Genomic DNA, 19,039 nt, shown 5'->3' on the forward strand with positions numbered 1-19,039 from the left:
TGTGTATGCGTGCTTGCCCGTGCTGGTGCATGTGAGGCTAGAGGCGGGCATGGATGTTTGCTTCAACAGTGCCCCATCTTTTGATAAGATCTCTCCTTATACCTGGAGTTTGCCAGTTAAGCTAGACTGGCTGGTCAGTGACTCCCCAGGATTGTTGGGGTTACACGTACACACCACAGTACCTGGCTTTTGTATATGGGTCTTGGCGAATCCAAACTAGGGTCCTCATATTTGTTCAACAAGCATTTTACCCATGGAGCCTTCTACCCAGACTCCATATGCTCATTCTTAGAAATACAAGGGAATTATGAAATGCTCTCCTCCAGGCCGGACATGGCCATTTTGGAAATGGGAGCATGAGGCCCTCACAAGACTGAGTCTGTTACCATGCCCTCACAGAGGAGAGGAGAACATGAGGCCAGTGAGCCACGCAAGGCTCTCCTCCATAGTTACTGGGTGAGGAGACTTTTATTGTGGTATAGCTGTCTGTAAGTTGCCCATGTTCCTACAAATAACACCCGCAAAACTCACTGGTAAATCTGAGGCATTGTGGCACAAACCTTTAACCCCGGCAACTCTGAGAGGCAGAGGCAGGAGGATCTTTTTGAGTTCTAGGCTAACCTGGTCTACATAGTGAGTTCCCAGGATAGACAGAGCTATCTGTCTCAAAAAAAAAAAAAAAAAAAAAACAAAAACAAAAACAAAAACAAAACAAAACTCATTAGACTTGGGTAGAACCATTTTTTGTTTGTGTTTTGTTTTGAAACAAGGTCTCTCTACATAGCCCCGGCTGTCCTGAAACTCACTATGTAGAGCAGGCTGGCCTCCAACTCATAGAGATTCACCTGCCTCCCAAGTGCTAGGATTAATGGTACATGCCACTGTGCCTGGCTATGTAGAACCATTTTCTTGTGTTTATGCCATTGGTGATCTAACTAGGGGTGAACAGAAGTTTGTTTGTCTCCCCAAACAAAAGGTGTTGAATAAAACAACGATCTTCTTTTAAATAGTTTAATAGCTTTCACTTAAATAAGGCTTTGGTGAGACCCATCGTATCTATAAAGGTAATCTCTAACAGGCATCTTGGAGAGTTCATGATCAGTTCATGAGACCACAGGCTCCACAAGGTATAAAAAGGGAGGTAGAAAAACAAGGCCAGAAAGTAGGGGGAAGTTTCATGGTGTCCTGGGATCTGTGATAGCGGAAGTATCCAGGCAAAGCCCAAGGAGTTCCAGGCACCTAACTACCCAGGACACATCAGTAGTGCAGAGGAATCCACAGGAAGGGAACCAGGGGCTGTGCAGGGTCTGCAGAGGCAGGCAAGGACCTCTAGTTCCTGCACACTGGAGTGGCACTCTGACTTCTGGCGGAAAACGGGAACCATGTGCTCTCCAGCGCTGTGGATCTTGAGAGCCTGTCCTACCACAGGGGCATGGCTGAATGTCTATAGACATCTTGGATTATTTCTGTTGGAGAGATGGAGGTTGGAGAGAGCCTGTCCTACCACAGGGGCATGGCTGAATGTCTATAGACATCTTGGATTATCTCTGTTGGAGAGATGGAGGTTGGAAGATGCCTGGAAATGGGGTGGGGGGAAGGTGTCAGAGCTGCTTCTGAAAGGCTTCCAGCACACAAAACATTTTCAACACTATCAGAGAAACAACCCACATAGACGGGAGCTGGGAAGAACCCTGTCAGCAGTGCAGAATCCATAAGAGCAGGCAGCAGACCCTCTGAGTCTGAGAGGAAGGCAGGATGGTCCTGACTGGCAGATGGGTACACTGATGCCCAGAGAGGCCACGACCCTACTCCTGACACAGGCCCGTGTGGGTTCAGGTGTCTGTCTCCACCAATCTCTCCATCTCATTGGGATTCTCCAGGAGACCGTGGTCTTTGTTGTTTGCTTCATACATGTGAGGTGCAGATTCAGGGTTTCACCAACAGAGCTGTTTTCCTTAGACTGCGACATCAGGGTCCTGGGTGGGACCGGGTAGTCAGGGAGCTAGAGGTCCTCGTGATCAGGGGTCAGGTCCACCCTCTGGGCCTTCCCAAACACCAGAAAGGTGCCCAGTCCCAGGTTGCTGATGATGGCCACCAGGTCGAAAATACACGTCCAGGAGCCAGTGGCCTCAATCAAGTAGCCACTCAGAAACACGCCTATCACACCTGGACAAGAGAGGCAGAGACTGACTGATGCTTCAGGGAAACTGGTCCCACACATCCGTGAGCTCCAAGGGCAGAGCAGGGCAAGGCATAGATGCCCTGAAAACCCTGGGATAAATTTCAAAATCTGAGCTGTGGGCCACAGGAGTCTCAGAGGACAGATACTTCACAGGCCATTCCAAATCACACACTGATGGTGTCCCCATACCATGTCCCACCCAAGGGAAACAAAGCAGAAGGTAGGAAATGAGCCTGTTAGCCCAGGTACTCTGTGGAGGAACCAGGTGGTACCCTAAACTATGGGACTTGGGGTGAGTCGGGAGAATGGCTTGCGAGTCCCCCACCATCAGCCAAGTCAAGTGACACCTCCGCTGAAATATCTGTGATCCCCCTGGGCCATCTTGGGGCTTGTGCTCTACCTTGAGTTTGGGACCCCACTCGGTAGCCCTGGTTGAGTGAGATGGGGGCAAACCCCATTTAAGCTCCACTCTGAGCTCATTTCCTGACTGCCCCAAAGCTAAGAACAAGAGAACCTCTAGCCTGGACCTAGAGCCACCCCTTACCTGCCAAGGCCCCGGCAGTGTTGGCCACACCTGTGAACAGGACATGGAGAGAGAGACCATGAGAAGACCCCCTGCTGTCCTACAACCCAACCACCTGGGACAGCCCACTGGCGTGGGTATGGATAAGCAAGTGGCTCACCGAACAGAAAACCAGCACAGGATGGGGCTAGGTCCTGAATATTGACTGAAATACCACTGTAGGAAACAGGAAGGAAGGCGTGTGAATGGCCACAGGATTGGCCACTGCCACTTTTTTGCCTGAAAGGGCTACTAGAGCATAAGAGAGGGTTATAAGTCACCAAAGACATCCAGATCTGCCCCTGCCTCTACCTGCCAGGCGCTGCTAGGCTTCTGATGCCATCTACCCCACACCCCAGCTCTCCCACACCCCCAGAAGCTGCTCCTGAGAATGTAAGCAAGGCCAGAGAAGCATGCTTGCAGTAGGCTCGCTGTCTGTTAATTCGAAACAACTTTGAACTGGGCTCCTAATACGTCCTGAGATGCTTAATTGGGATTGCTATTGCTCAGAATAACAGACAAGATACAAAAAGAAGGGACAGACTGCAGAGTGAGATCAAGCTAGTATTTATGTTCACTTATCTTCCTTCCCGGGCTCTCCTCCTAGCATGGGGGAGGGGGGCTTTCCTATTTTCTTGAATGACCCTGGCTTGGTATCCAGATCTGCTCACTGTGACAGATTATACTGAGCTGTCCCTAGCTCCACCTTCATAAGCCCCTAAACCAGAATGCACTAAAACCTGGCAGCCCTGTGGGATGGAACTGTGGACTCTTACCTTTGGTTGAAGGTCTGCAAGCCAATGGAAGCTGATGCAAAGATGACAGCCTTGAGGAAGCTTGTAGTATGACCCAGACACAGGGCAAAAATGCTTGACAGACCAAGTCCCATCACCTATAGGACAGGACTGGTGAGGGGCCAGGAGCCATGCTGGCCAATATGGCTCATTTCTGTCTTGGTCCTACCCAAAATACCCCTAGTGTTTTGAACAAGATTGGGATGGTTCTACCTAAAATTCCCCTCCCAGGCTGGGGCTTCCCTGCTCTCCATGCCCTGGCACAAAAGGGGACTGAGACCATGTTCAGAGGTTCTCAGGTCAGTCAATACTGACCCCAGAGCATCTTCCAAGGGCCACCTACAGCAGCCCCTTTCCGGGTCCTATTGATATGGATTGACCTCCGATGGTTTGATATCCCAGACCTTCCAATCTGAGCTGACCCTGCCAGAGGCAGGTACTGTATCTGGAGCCATGAAAGCTTTTGGTGTAGTTTTCCCAGCCCATATCTTTGATCTCAGCCTGTGGAGTACACAACCCTCAGGTCCTAGAGTCCATAACACAGTAGGGATGAACACAGAAGGATGTGGCGGTTTGACTAAGAATGGCCCCCATAGATTCGTATATTTAAATACTTGGCCTCTAGTTGATGGAACCGTTCGGGAAAGATTAGATGTGGCCTTGTTGGAGGAGGGGTGTCACTAGGAGTGGACTTTGAAGTTTTGAAAGGCCACACCATTCCCAGTGTTTCTTTCTCTGCTTTGTGGCTGTGTCTCAAAATGTGAGCTCTCTCAGCTACTGCCTGACTGTTGCCATGCTCCCCTCCATGATGGTCTCAGACCCCAGCCCTGTGAAACTGGACGCTCTAAACAAAGTCTTTCTTCTGTAAGTTGCTTTGGTCACAGTGCCTTATCACAACAATAGAAAAATGGACAAGGGATTCCAGGGATTTTCCTACCTGCATGAACTTACGCACTGTGATGACTCTGTAACCTAAGCAAGGAGAGAGACCCAGAATGAGTTTCCATCAGCTTATCCGGGTGACCCTTAGAGATATCCTCAATGGGGTGCCACCCAAAGTCACAGAAGAGGAACTGGGGTACCCAGGGCAACACCTCAGGGCTCAAAACAGGAGATCCCCTATCATGGAGTGAACCCTTCCCTGTTCAGTATGTATGTCAGAGGGTTTCCTGTGGTGTGGTTTGGGTAGAAATATGGAAAGGCAGCCCATGGGCCATGGCAAAAGTGACAGCTATCAGGCGAGCTTAGTCCAGTTCCTCTGAGTTTCTTCAAGTTATCTGATCTTACCACAGCGAATACATGCGACTTTCTACTGAGGAACACCTGTATCCTGAAAAATGAGCACACGTGTGCACGTGTCCTCTACACCTGAGTCTGTAAGGACATTGCCCCCACAGGGCTGCAGTGTGGCCCCTCGAGCTCCAGAAGATTCAAGAGCAAATCTGGCTACCTGTGACATTTGGTGCATCAGATACCTTCCCTGCAGAGGGTTCATTAGGATCCCCTTGCTGACCCCAACTTCTACTCATTAAAGGGGAGACTCTCTAGCTGAAGACTGCATCCATTACTGAGCTGACTCTGAAGGATGGTCTGTCACAGGATGGTGGTACGGCCTTTCTTTCCCCAGTGATGCAGCGGCATTGCCAGAGCGGAGTGAGATCCCTGAGGCGGTGGTTTCCCTGGGACAATTTCCCGCAACACTCACCCTGACTGATGAGATGATCAGAGAGGAAGCCACTGAATAGACTGGCAGGGACTGCCAGCAGCCAGGGCACTGCATTGAAGACCCAGCCCTGCAGGGAGAGGTGCAGCCTCAAAGGTGGCCAGGGTGGCACCTTGCCTCTGGATGATGGCCAGGCAAGGGGACCAGCCCAGTTCATCTAGTCGTTTGAGCTCTACCCACCAGGCTGGGCCTAAGAGCGGAGGTCCTGGGAGGACAGCCTGGGCAAGTGTTGAGTCCACACTAACGGCTAACACCTGTAGCCACGTTCCCCACGTGTTCCCACAGGTGACAGGGCGAGAGCCAAGTGGGTCTGCCTGGGAATGTACAGCCAAGAACTCCAGTATTCACTGATCTCCCTTGGACGTGGCATCAGCAGATTAGCCGGCCAGCCCCGAGAGAGGGGGCTCTTCTGGGCAAAAGTCAAAGTCTTGTGCTAAGGAAGCTACCGCTATTATAATGTGTAGCTCTCGTAGCCTTGAACTAACGAGTCCCCAGATGGACTGTCATCTCTAGACCTAAAGCCCACAGGGTGATGGAGTTGCCAAGCAAAGGATGTTACCCCGCCCCCACACCTTCACAGCCCAGGCTTAGCCCTCTTTACCCTGAGGACCCAGGCGGCACTACCCACCTTGGAGTGGGGGAAGGTCTCCTTGAAGAAGGTGGGCAGCCAGGAGAGTAGAATGAAGAAGGAGCAGGCTGAGGACAGCTGGGAGCAGATTGCAGCCCTGTGTGGGGCACCGGTCTCAGGGTTCTACCCACTGCCAGTCTCTCCATGACACTGATTCCATGTGGGACCCAGTCCTTGCCCCCAAGACACTAAGGCTCTACCCTGTGAAACCTGGGACATTTGCTAGAGTCAGGACTGGATCCTGCCCAGCACAGCCAGCGCCATGCCAACCCTAGCTCACCAGACAGAGGGCTTCCGGAAGAGTTGTCTCCAGGGCACTTTGGAGGGCCTGACCATAGGTAGGTCTTGTGCCAGGACATCCAGGGCCAGGTCAAGGTCTAGGGGAACAAATGATTTCACAGTGATAGCTCTCAGGACCAGGTGCCCCACATCTGTCCCGGACATAGCCACCAGTTAGGAGCTGCTAGGCAGAGGAGTCAGGCTGCCTCTTATCATCCCTTCTAAGGAGTGGTTATCAGCTGCCAACACCCATGAGAGTGTAGTTCTGTGTCTAACCTGGACCCGTGCCTGGAGTCCCTCTGGGGCCTCTTCTTGCTACTCGAAGACTCAACTTAGTCCTACCACCTGCTTTAACCTGCTAGATTCCCTGTGCCAGCCTGAGCCTTGATGGAACAGTATGATGAGAATTCAGGGCTGAGGCAGGGTAAGGGATCAACACTTGGGTTTTCAGAACTATCTTCACCAGGCAGCTATGACTACCCACAAAGATATCCTCAATACTGAGCCTATTGGCATCAGACCCTCACCTAAGATTCCAGCAACTCTCGCCTTTGCTTCCTCCCACCCCGAAGAGAGGGTTTCTCTGTGTAGCCCTGTGTCCTGTAGACCAGGCTGGCCGGGAACTCTGAGATATGCCTGCTTCTGCTTCCCAAGTGCTGGGATTGTACGCAGGCATCACCACCACCCACGGTTTTTGTAATATTGTTCCAGCTACAGCGGTTTGGGAAATTATGTGGGAAGGAGACTCCATCCACGCTGGGGTAAGACCAAGCTAGACTCGAGTGGAATTGATCTGTTGTTGGTGCCCTGTCTGGGGCGAGTGCGTCTTCATTCGCTCTTCCCAGAAAATGTTCACACAGTAGATGTTTGAAGCATGGCTGCCAGGGGAGGAGGCACAAGGACTGGCCCACGCGGCTGTAGTTACCTTTCTCATTCAGCAGGTACCTGTACACGTAGTACACCCAGAGCAGGGTGAGGCCACCGGAGAAGTAGAAGACACTCTGCCAGCCACACCAGTCCAGGAGCACCGAGCCGACGCCCCCAGTCACCAGGGTCCTGGGAGATACAGAGGAGGGAGGGCCGCAGTGACCTTGGTGGCCATCCACAGATGAGTCAAACCCCAAGGGAAAGGAGCTACTCAGGTGGCTTGCTTCACTTGTTTTGCTCTTCAGGGAGACTGGGGGTGGGGCGGTTGGGGCGAGGGGAATTGGGGAGCAGCTAAGGACTCAGCACTAGAACTGCTGCCGTTGCGTTCCTGATTTCTCTCTTCTAGACCTTCAAACTGACATACAATGTGTCATGCGGATGCTTTGAAGGAAAAACGGCAATAATGAAAGGGTAGTTTAGGAAGCACTGAAATGAAAACACTCCTTCTTTCTTTCCTTTCTTCCCCCATATATTATAGAGGATAAAATTCTAGCCGGGCGGTGGTGGCGCACGCCTTTAATCCCAGCACTTGGGAGGCAGAGGCAGGTAGATCTCTGAGTTCGAGGCCAGCCTGGTCTACAAGAGCTAGTTCCAGGACAGACTCTAGAAACTACAGGGAAACCCTGTCTCGAAAAAACAACAACAACAAAAAATCTAGAAAAACTTCCAAGTGCAAAAACATGGCTGCAAACACCAAGCGCCACAGTCTTCCTCTTTCTTGACTCCAGGGTACTATGGTCCCTGATGCAGTAAAGGGCACCTCTGCCTCACCCTTCAACCTCACCACCCTGTGCACTCAGCCAAGAAAGAGAGCGAGAACACTGGGCTCTGGGGTGAGGTTGAGCGGCCTTCCTTCTTCCTGGGCATTCATCTGTGTCCCAGGCACAGCACCCGGGGCAGTAACCTACCCTTGGCGGGGGCAGCACTTTCTCTCCCATCCCTCCTGGCCATGCATAGAACCCTGACTGCTGTGCAGGCCACCAGAACTGGGACTGACGATATATCCTGGACCCCTCTGCAGAATTTGAGCCCTATTGTGCCTTTGACATCCACACCTCCCAGTGTGAACTGTGCCTTTAGTGTTAAATCAGGTCACCCTAATCAGCAGCATTGGCCCCTCACACAGGTGGCCTCTGTGCTCCCATCCCCAACCCCCAATCCTGAACTCAGCAACAGTAGACCCAGGCCTGGATGATCCAGGAAGTTCCCATTAACCTCCCAGGAGTCTTACCCAGTATAACAGTTAGTAGCCCTTCCTCCATGCATGCTCACATAGGGATGTCTTGCAGAGGGTGGGGCAGCTTATGGCTCCCCTAGGGAAAGCGGGTGCTCAACCAGTCCACATGCTGGAGCCCCAGCTTACAGCATCCAGAAAGGCAGAGACGTGCTGTGATGGTTAACCTTTATTGTCAACTTGACAAGATTTAGAATCATCATAGAAACATACCTCTGGGTTTACAAAGGTATTTCCAGAAAGGTTAAAGTGCAGAGAGGGAGGTAGAACTATCCTGAGTGTTGGCAGCACCAAGCCACAGGCTGGGGTCCTGGGCTGAATAAGAAGGAGAAAGTGAGCCAGTGTGGTGGTGCACACCTTTAATTCCAGCACTCAGGAGGCAGAGGCAAGAGGTGTCTCTGTGAGTTCCAGGCCAGCCAGGGCACAAAGTGAGACCTTGTCTCAAACAAACAAACAAAAGCAAAACAAAGAAAGAAACACATCCCCCCTCCCGCAAAAAAAGAGAAAGTGCGCCGAGTACCAACACATATCTCAGCTTCTGACAGTGATGCAGTGTGTCCAGCTGCCTCATTTCCTCTTGTCATGACTACCTGCATGATGGACTATACCCTCAAACTGTGAGCCAAAGCAAATCCTGTCTTCTTAACCTGCTTCTTGTCAGTTCTTTTGTCGAAGCAACAAATGCAGCAATTGTCACAGACTTGAGGGACAGTGACCAGCCATTGGAACTTAGGACTAGTCAACAGAGTCCTCAAGGGACAGCAACCAGCCATTGGAACCTAGGACTAGTCAACAGAGTCCTCAAGGGACAGCGACCAGCCATCGGAACCTAGGACTAGTCAACAGAGTCCTCAAGGGACAGCGACCAGCCATCGGAGCCTAGCAGTAGGGAACAGAGTCCTCAAGGGACAATGACCAGCCATCGGAACCTAGGACTAGTCAACAGAGTCCTCAAGGGACAGCGACCAGCCATCAGAACCTAGCACTAGGGAACAGAGTCCTCAAGCACCTCTACTCTGACCATCACTGCTGTACTTGAAGGATGGCCCTTAAGGGCTCAAGTGAAAGCTTCCTGAATCCCTGGTAGGTGAGGTCTTACCCGAACTGGGAGCCAGCACCCACAGTGCCGTAGGTAAAGGCTCTTTCATTCTCCGGAACTCTCTGGGACAGCAGACTGGCCAGGGCTGGGAAGTAAACACCTGAAATGAACAGAGAATGATGCTGCTGGGTGCCAAGAGACAGCCAGTGAGGGCCAGGGCACCTCTTGGGTTTGGGCTGTGAATCCAGAGGATGTCCATGATTCCTTCCCATTACCTCACTGGGCTGTAAGGGACCAGAAGGGCTGGGCTTTTGGCAACATTTAGGGAAGGAACCAAACTAATTCAGGGTGAGAGTTACAATGTAAAACATCCGTTGAAGAACACTTTACTTCAAAGCAAAACACCTCTGCTCCCAGGCGAACTGCCTTGCACCCAGGGTGTTGTGCACGCACACATATGCTTATACGCCCCACGTCAGCTCCCCAGAGACACTTGATAGCCTTCCCACTAACACATTTACACATTTATGTGTGCACACAGAGTCTACACAGCAGATTCTCAGCTGTGCTCTGGCACTTTCAGACACATGTAAGCCATGTACATACATGTACCTTTCCAGGAAAGCACCTCTACCTACGCTTCTTACAGACAGTTTCCTCCTTTGATTCGTAGGCAGCTTAAAAGCTTGGAAATAGCAGGGGCACACAATGCTAAGCCCAGCTCTCGGGAGGCAAAGGCAGGCAAATCGCTATGAGTTTGAGGTCAGTCTGGTCTACACAGTGAGTTCCAGAACAGCCAGAGCTGCACATGGTAAGACCCTATCTCAAAATAAATGAAAAAGCGTGAGTGTTCTCTCCATTCTAGAGTGTGCCAAACCCCAGTCTGGAGAGACTCCTCGAGAAGTCCCTTTGGGGGTATGAAAATAGGAACCCACAAACTCCCTGTTGTTCTTTTTGGGTTTTTTTTTTTTTTTTTTTTTTTTTTGGTTTTTGGGTTTTTTTTTGTTTTTCGAGACAGGGTTTCCCTGTAGTTTCTAGAGCCTGTCCTGGAACTAGCTCTTGTAGACCAGGCTGGCCTCGAACTCAGAGATCCGCCTGCCTCTGCCTCCAGAGTGCTGGGATTAAAGGCATGCGCCACCACCGCCCGGCTCTTCCCTGTTGTTCTTATTCATAATGGGGAGGCAGGAACCATCAGCCTTTCCCCCTTTGAAATTTTTTATCACCAAGTCAGTAAATGGGGCTCCTCAGAAGGCAGGCAGTTCTTGAGAGTGTGGGACCTGGGACCTTTCCAGCGGCCAAAGACCCACCACCCAGTGAAGGAGAACCACATGGGTTTGGGGAACTCCATCACCTCTCTCTGCACACAGATAACAAAGATATGGCAAGACACACACACCCATCCTTGCCTGGAGTCAACAGTCACAGGCTGTCATTCAAATATAGATCTTAGTTATACAGAACAGACTTTTGAGCAAAGGGTAGCACACAGGCACACGGGTATGTATGGCGCTCTGTCCACCCTTTCCCAAGGTTGAAAGATGGCCCTTACCTTGAAGCAGACCCGTGAGGATTCGAGAAAATGTCATGAAGGCCAGGTGGCCATTGCCAAGATGGGCAAGCAGTGGCGTGATGGCCGTGATGAAGCCCCAGGTGGAGGCTGACAGCAAGATGACCTTCTCACCTCCGATGCTGGAGCAGACGTGGGGACAGGATAAAGTACTTTTCGAGAGGGCTGAGGGGCACCACCACTAACCACTGTACAGAGCCTTGAAGTGAGCAGTGCAGCGACCTGCCCTATCGAGGAGGGGCCCGGGGCTGAGTGCAGCGCACGGGGCTGAGCCTGGCCTGTCTGTGTCATTGTTTCTGTACCCACTGCCTTAGAGCTGCCACACCAGACCTCCTCTTCCCAAAGGCCAAGCCTCTTCCCAAATATCTGTTGATCTCCTCCTCCACCGGCCCCTCCTCTCCTGTGTACTAGGGCAGGGTTGACCATACTGCCTCTCTGAGGCACCCAGGTGATGGCCCCCCTTCAAGCCCGAGCAATGGGGAGAAGGGGTTGGTTACCGATCCCCAAGGTGGCCGCCCACCACCTGAGTCAGGCAGTAGCCCCAGAAGAAGCTGCTGAGCACGATACCAGCCTCCTTCTTGTTCCAGCCGAAGTCCTGGCTCATGGCAACGGTACAGACAGGCATGGTGACGCGAGCACAGTACAGCAGGCAGGTGCCCAGAAGCAGCATCCCCGTCCACACCTGGCACTCGGGCCTGTGAGACAGATACAGAGAGAGGTCAGGACCTGGAGAGGACCCCTACACAGCATCCCTGTCCACGCCTGGCACCCGGGCCTGTGAGACAGACACAGAGAGAGGTCAGGACCTGGAGAGAGCCCCTACACAGCCTTGATTACTCAGATACCATCCCAAGGTATCTAGGGAACGGAGAAGTCGTGCAAATGTAAGGGTGGGAATTGAGATAACCTCTTTGGTGGGGGAGTTGGTCAGGTTAATAAACTTTTAAAGGCACCGAGTCCACTGACTTCTAGAAGATAAGGCCAATACTAAACTTGGGGACTGAGAACAGCACAAGAGCCTTCGGGACAGGGGCAGGGCAAACACGTGACAGCACATTCACAAGGCTCAGAGCCTGGGTCCATGCTTCTGGCTGCCAGGACTGTATCAGGATCCCACGTTGAGGACCAGATGCCAGCATTGCTCATATCCTTTCAAGCCTCTTGTTGACCACGGTGATACAGAAAGGGAACCAGAACAAGTAGACAGTTAACAATCTGCAGGGCAATGTGCTAAGCATAGGAATCCAAAGAAAGCAAGGTTCAGGGGGAGCAGAAGGCTCCTAGGGAGGAGTACAGTCAGCCCTCAAAGGTCCCCAGCAAAGCCTTTGAGCCCATAAGAGAGGCTGTCAGGAGAGGATAAGGAACTGTGGGGGGAATTTGCCCTGGAGGAATTCAGGCACGGCAAGGTTGCTGGGCAGCTACAGCTCACACAGCTCAGGGCTTCTCCTTGAGTGGGGTTTATTGTCGGACAGTGGGGAGGCAGAGAGCCTCAGAGCAGGAATAAGGCCTGGCTAGGCTTCCAACCAAGAAAGGGTCTCTTAGAGTGAGGTATGTGGCCCAATTATGGGGGTCAGGTTCATGCTTCCTGGAGGAGCTATGAAGATAATTAACTCTCTGGTATAGTTAGGGTCACATGGTGGACTGGTGGGTTTGGCTGGAGGGCAGGGGTAGCAAGCAAAGCACCCCTCCCCCTTCTGCCCGCCCCCATCTTATTGTGCAGACTAGTCTCGAATGATAGAGCCTAGGGTGACTTCAGACAGCAATCTCCCTGTTTCAGCCTTCAGAGTGCTAGGCCTACAGGTGTAAGCTATTAACTGGCTTGCTGTTCCTGCTTCTCCTATTTTTAAGGCAAGATCTCTCTGTTTTGTCCTGGAGCTCACTGTGTAGACCAGACTGGCCTCAACTCACAGAGATCCTCCTGCCTCTACCTTCTAAGTGCTGGGATCAAAGGCATGTGCTGCTAGCTTCTTAAACATTCAAGTTTTGAATTAACATCTGCCCAGAGAATTTGTGGACAACAGGGAAACAGGAAATCTGGCATGTCCTCCAGACATGGCCTCATCTGCCCTGGCTCCTTGCTCTTTATCAGCAGTTTTAGGAGAGATGGTGATGACAGACACGTAGGTCTGGGTCCTGTTAGAGACTCTGACGCTAGGACTGGGTCCTGTTAGTGACTCTGATCACACATGCACAGACCTGCGTCTGGGTCCTGTTGTTAGTGACTCTGATCACACATGCACAGACGCGTAGGTCTGGGTCCTGTTAGAGACTCTGATCACACATGCACAGACGCGTAGGTCTGGGTCCTGTGACTCTGATCACACATGCACAGACCTAAGGCCCACATTACTTCCCTCACCTCAGCCTGTAAAGACCCCAGCTCTGGGGGGAGAAAATCTGATTCCTTTTTTATTATTATTCTTTCTAGAGGTGGGAATCAAATCTAAGATCTCACTCTTACTAGGCAAGTACTCAACCACTGAGCCGTGTCTCTAGTGGGAGGTGGATCTGAGATTTGCTCTGTCTCTGAGTGGTCACCTGGCAAGCAGATTCTCTTTTGTAAGAGCTCATTGTTTGAGTGACTGACATAGGCAAACCTGGCCTGATTCTGCCCATGAGACACTCCTCTTAAAGACACCCTGTACAACAAATATCAACATGGATGTTCTACACAGCACTGGCCAGTCAGTCCCCGACCATTAGAATGTCACACTGGCTCACAAGAGCATACCATCCATCTAGGATGTGGAGAAGTGGGTTGGGACGTTTGGGGATTCTGCACAACTATCCTCATGATGATTCTGGAAGAAATCTACAGTTCAGGTTTTTTATTTTTTTTTAATATTTATTTGTTTATTTATTATGTATACAATATTCTGTCTGTGCATATGTCTGCAGGCCAGAAGAGGGCACCAGACCCCATTATAGATGGTTGTGAGCCACCATGTGGTTGCTGGGAATTGAACTCAGGACCTTTGGAAGAGCAGGCAGTGCTCTTAACCTCTGAGCCATCTTTCCAGCCCCCAAGTTCAGGTTTTTTAAATATGAAATGGGTTTGAGCTCTGAGGAAGTGGGTGCCCAATACAGGAGAAGGAAGGAGGGCGTGAGGGAGGACCACCTCTCTGGGAGGGGGCAGGCAGGAGGGTGACATGACTGGACACAAATTCTTTGGAGGCGGAGTGGTGTCTTGAGGCAGGTGATACCGCCCACCCCCTCAACACAGGCACAGAGAGCAGGGAAGAGACAAAGTGGCAGATACCCAGCTAGAGTACCAGGCTTGGGGGACCCAAGGTTGCAGCTGGACTGAGTCCAGTACCCCATAAGAGGTAAGTGCTGGATAGTCACAGGCAAACAGGAGCCGGGTCAATGGTGAAGGCCAAAAGGCAGAATGGGCAGCCCATGGGAACAGCAAAGTCAAAATAAAATGGCAGAGAGAAGACTTTGAGTCACAAGCCAGGAACCTAAATTGTGTGATCCCTGTGTAGCGGGGGAAGAAGGTGGCGTGGGTGTCAAAGAACAGCACGCAGAACAGAAGAGAAGTCACAGTGAGACAGGCAGCAGAAAGATGGGCTCCTGGAGACATCACAGCCTATGCTCCCCAAAAGATCTGTGGGGTCTTGGGGACCAGCCACAGGCTCCTTCCAGAGAGCTCGGGGAGGTGGAAACTTCTGAGGTCTGCCCTGGCTATGGCCAACGTGGTGTCTACTGTGTGGCAAGGAACCTCTGAACCCCAGAGTCAGGAGTAGGTCCAAGAAGGACTGAGCCTTCTGCCACCTATCAGGGACCCCAGCGCTGGAGAGGGCAGCAAGCTGTAAGCTTAGCAAATATGATGCCAACAAGTCTTCTATTGAGGAGGAAGACTCAGAGCTCAAGCTACTCTCAGCCGGGACCCTGAGAAACTACTTTCTTCCATAGTCAGAGAAGACAAGGCATGGACAGCAGGCAGGAGGGGATCGTCGTCTGGCGAGACTCCATGAGAAATCAGTGGGTCTGAAGCATATTAGCCGGGGAAACTGTCAACAGTTGATTCAAGTCCCTATTAGCTGGTGCCACATGTACATAGTCCAGGCCTCTAGGAGCTGGGCTTCTGAGTCTTCCCCTCCTATCTCCTCAAGACTCTGTTCTTGAATTTGACAGAACTCTTCCCAGTAAGAGCCCAGAACACAGCAACCCCTGCCCCCCAATTCTGCTTTCATTTCTTGTCAGGCAGTGTCCTGAGCAAACATTGCCACTGGACTATTGAAAACACGGGGCGACCAGTAAAGCATTACAGCTGCCCTGGAGGGGCTGGAGAGATGGCTCAGTGGTTAAGAGCATTGCCTGCTCTCCCAGAGGTCCTGAGTTCAATTCCCAACAACCACATGGAGTCTCTCAACCATCTATGAGACGTGGTGCCCTCTTCTGGCCCGCAGGCATACAAGCAGGCAGAACACTACTGCCCTGGAGGGTGTTCTGCTTGCCCTGAAGTGTTGTCCCACTTGCAGAAGCCTAGCCCTAGGTGAGGACTCTATATGCAGAACAGCAGAATGGGTGGCTTGTTTCAGCTGACTGGAGGGTCTCAGCAGGAGCACAGGAGCTGCACTCAGTCACCCACTAAAGCCACACAATCCAAAGGTGTCCTCTATGTGACTAATGCAGCAGAGAGTCACCTGTGCTCAAGAGGGAGCCACACAGCATGCCATTCTTCCCCAGGTGTATCTATGGTTGCCCAGCCCTGTCATTGCTGGAGACCAGTTAGAAGCAGGAAGTCAACTAGACCCACACCTTCCAAATGAGAGGAGTCTCAAACTTCCTGATGGCCGGTTAGAAAAGGCCTAGGCAACACTTAAGTCCTTCTGGAGGAGCCCTGCTGGGCCAGCTGCCTGAGGACTAGTTAGAACCCCAGGTCCAAGATCCCTTATCAGCTGGGTGGTGGTGGTGCACGCCTTTAATCCCAGTACTTGAGAGGCAGGTGGATCTTTGTGAGTTCGAAGCCAGCCTGGTCTACAGAGTGAGTTCCGGGACAGCCAGGACTACACAGAGAAACTCTGTTTCAAAAAAACTAAAAACAGCCGGGCGGTGGTGGCTCATATCTTTAATCCCAGCATTTGAGAGGCAGAGGCAGGCGGATCTCTGTGAGTTTGAGGCCAGCCTGGTCTATAAGAGCTAGTTCCAGGACAGGCTCCAAAGCCACAGAGAAACCCTGTCTGGAAAAAACAAAAACAAACAAAAAACCTAAAACCAAAACAACAACAACAACAACAAAAACAAGATCCCTCATCTTGCTGAGAGCTTGAGTCAGGATTGCCTGAAAAGCCCCACCTGCCCTACTGGCACCAGAGCCCAGGCTGGTACTCTAGGAGGCATGACACTTCCTCCCAGACTTGTGAAGCCTTGGCTTCCTGTAGACTGCCTGTGCAGAGCATCCGGGGCTGAGCAAATGGGTGGTCACATGGCCCTTGGTTCAGAAAGGGGAAATGTGCTGGCACCAGTAGCCAGGGCAGCAGAGAGACCAGTGCGTACCCTGGAACCATATCTCCCTAACTCAGCCTCCACCGACCTCCCCACACCCCAAAATTTGCACTGCCTCCCAAATCACAAAGAGGACTGGAAGAGATGGTGGGTAGACAGAGCACTTATTGCTGTTACTATTACCTCCCAAAATTTTCAGCCACCGCCTCTGCCAGAGGTGATGTTGCTTACAGGGAGAGCAGCAAAGGGCCAGGCAGAGCCATTAAATTGTAACCTACAGCAAAACTGGCAGAACAGTTTAGAGTTCTCAAAAAGTCCAGGGTGGTGCCTCCAGGGCCAGGTGACGCAGAGGCAGAGGCGTTGGGACAAACGTGGGGCAGGGTGGGAGGTAGTAAACCAGAGAGCTAGTGAGAGGAGGCACCTGATGCTCCTCTTCTGGCCCTCCCCTAATTGTCCTCGCAGATGCAGATCTGGTTCTGCGCCTCTCCACGGCCTCCTGCTGTGCCTTTCAGCTGCTCTAGGAGGACCTAGAAATTCCTCCCTGTAGATCCAGGGCTCTTGCCTCAAGTGACTGGGAGGTGCCAAGGTTTGGCTCTGGGGGTCCAGCACCTCCACCTGGGGGCCTCAAGAACCAGAGCAGGTTGTGAGTTCTTTTGTACTGGGCTTTTGGGCTCCCGTTTGAACCCTCTCTTGGGGGTCCCTTGGCCAGATGCCACCTTCTTCTTGCACCTGGTTTCTGTGGCGCTACTTGCCTGGAGGCAGTGGAAACAGTGGGAAAGTAACGCGACTGAGGAGGGGTAACTAACTGCCGTCTGTGTTCCTTCTTAGTTTAGAAGCCTTGTGAACTCAAGACCTGCCTCTGTGACACAGAGGTGTTGCTTGGATCGTCAGACTGTGAGCATCTGTCTAGCCCAGCGCTTCCACCGAGCGTCCCAGAACCTCAAGAAAGTGGCAGGGAGAAGAGCAAAGGGGCCATTTGCCAGATTTTGACACTTGATTAGAAGAGGAGGGCCCCTTTACTTGGTTGAGCATCTGTGTCCTCTTTTGGGGGGCTAAGGCCGCCCAGGGAGAAGCATGCCAATCCCAGAAGTGAAGGTGGCAGGCTACATATAGAGGTTGGGAGGTACCCCTAGAGTCTGGTGGTCCTGAACTCAGGTCCCGTGAAGCAGCGTCTCCCTAAATGTAAACGTCTTCCTTGCCCTGGCGCCACCCACATCCCCATTCACCTGGACCATTGTGTATACTCTGCTGCTGCAGATGGGGTCTTGCGGGCTTCCTCCGGTGTTGGATGCATCAGGCTGGGGAGCTGAGATGGCATGGGGACCGTTGTGTCCCGGTACCGTGCCCTCCCACCTCAGGCCTAGGCCAACCCACGGGGCAGCACCGCCCAAGTCCACGTGTCAGTCCCAGTGCTTCCGTCTAGCTCTCCTAGGACGTGTCGCCCCCGGAATTGAGTCCCGCCCCACTGATGTCTGGGGAGGCAGGGCCAGGGACCTCCCAGCTCCGAAGCCCCAGGCTTACCACTGGGACTTCCGGCTGGAGAAGAGAATTCCCTGGGGGACCATGGCCCCAAACCTGCCAGCAGTAACTTTCAGCGAAGCACGTATGAGGATCTCTGGTCCTGTCTTACAAGTCGTGAGGGGGGTAGTGATGGAAAAGTTCATAGGGCTGTGTTATTGTCTAGAAAAATTAGGGATCAATCCATAACCAAATGCAAAGATAGCAAAACTTTAGGGCAGTCAACTTTAAAAATGGATCTTTGGGGGGCAGAACTAAGCTGGTAAAAGCACTAAGGGCAGTGAAATCATTGATCTTGAAATCCTGGGCAAAGTGAGCCCTGACTGCTGACAGCCTGCTAGGCACTAGGGTGGGTCTCAGCCACGCCCCACCTGCAGGCTTGAGGCTCCTTCCTTACACCGGCTCATCCAGCCTTCCTAAATAATCCCTCCCCCAACACAGCTGCAGGCCACCTGGGACACCCTCACTAAAGGCTTCCCACTGCGTTCGGAATCTCCACTTTCTCTCCTTCCTCCACAGAAAGCCTTCTGAGCCTTCAACAGCCCAGCCCCGCCACAGGTCTTCACTATAGTATACATTTGCATTAAAAAATATATTAGGACCTGAGGCTAGGGTGTGCTCAGCATTCAATTCCCAGTACTGGAGAAAACAATCAGGACCGAAAAGCAAGGTTAATCTTCCACCCACATCAGTTATCCAGTAGGACACAGAGAAAGGTTTGCTTCCCTGGTAGCCCAGGGATGGCTTGTTAGTGTGTGGTACTAATTTGTTATCTTCTAGTTAACCATCTTATTATGTGATGTTCTTCAGAAACTGTATATGGACGATCCAAAATCACAGCGTGGGCAGCCGTTTAGCATTTCTTCTTGAGGGGTCACTGCTTTGGGGGGGACAGATGGACAGAAGTAGAGAAGGGATGCTACTCTAAAGCAGGAGCAGCCACAGGGTACTGGAGATGCATCTCTAAGGCCAGAGCATCAGCGGTAGGGTAGCTGCTGGGCTACACTGCCAGACTGACAGGGCCAAGGTACAGGGGAGATCTGAGTCTCCACCCCCTCAGTGCTGGGACACCCTCGCTGTCCTGTGAATAGCTGAGTAGCCAAGGTAATGCCAGAGGTGGTGGGGGGGTGGAGGG

General features: G+C 52.0%; 1 protein-coding gene across 2 annotated transcripts; it reads right to left on the minus strand.

Moving 5' to 3' along the window:
• Positions 1-1,897: 1,897 nt before the first annotated feature.
• On the minus strand, positions 1,898-17,727 carry Slc17a9 (solute carrier family 17 member 9). Of its 2 annotated transcripts, none has more exons than XM_038332203.1 (13): positions 17,613-17,727; positions 11,503-11,630; positions 10,918-11,057; positions 9,429-9,528; positions 7,094-7,224; positions 6,170-6,266; positions 5,890-5,986; positions 5,244-5,331; positions 4,476-4,510; positions 3,521-3,636; positions 2,866-2,921; positions 2,727-2,756; positions 1,898-2,166 (listed from the first exon to the last, which is right to left on the minus strand). In XM_038332203.1, the coding sequence occupies exons 1-13, from the start codon at positions 17,619-17,621 to the stop codon at positions 2,003-2,005; spliced, it is 1,191 nt and encodes a 396-aa protein (XP_038188131.1). In that variant the 5' UTR covers positions 17,622-17,727; the 3' UTR covers positions 1,898-2,002. The 2 variants fall into 2 exon arrangements, with proteins under 2 accessions (XP_038188131.1, XP_038188130.1); XM_038332202.1 differs by having other exon boundaries at positions 11,433-11,630.
• Between the last annotated feature and the right edge of the window lie 1,312 nt (positions 17,728-19,039).

The sequence above is a fragment of the Arvicola amphibius genome, chromosome 5 (assembly GCF_903992535.2).
Source record: "Arvicola amphibius chromosome 5, mArvAmp1.2, whole genome shotgun sequence".
In the NCBI taxonomy this organism is placed as follows: Eukaryota; Metazoa; Chordata; class Mammalia; order Rodentia; family Cricetidae; genus Arvicola; species Arvicola amphibius.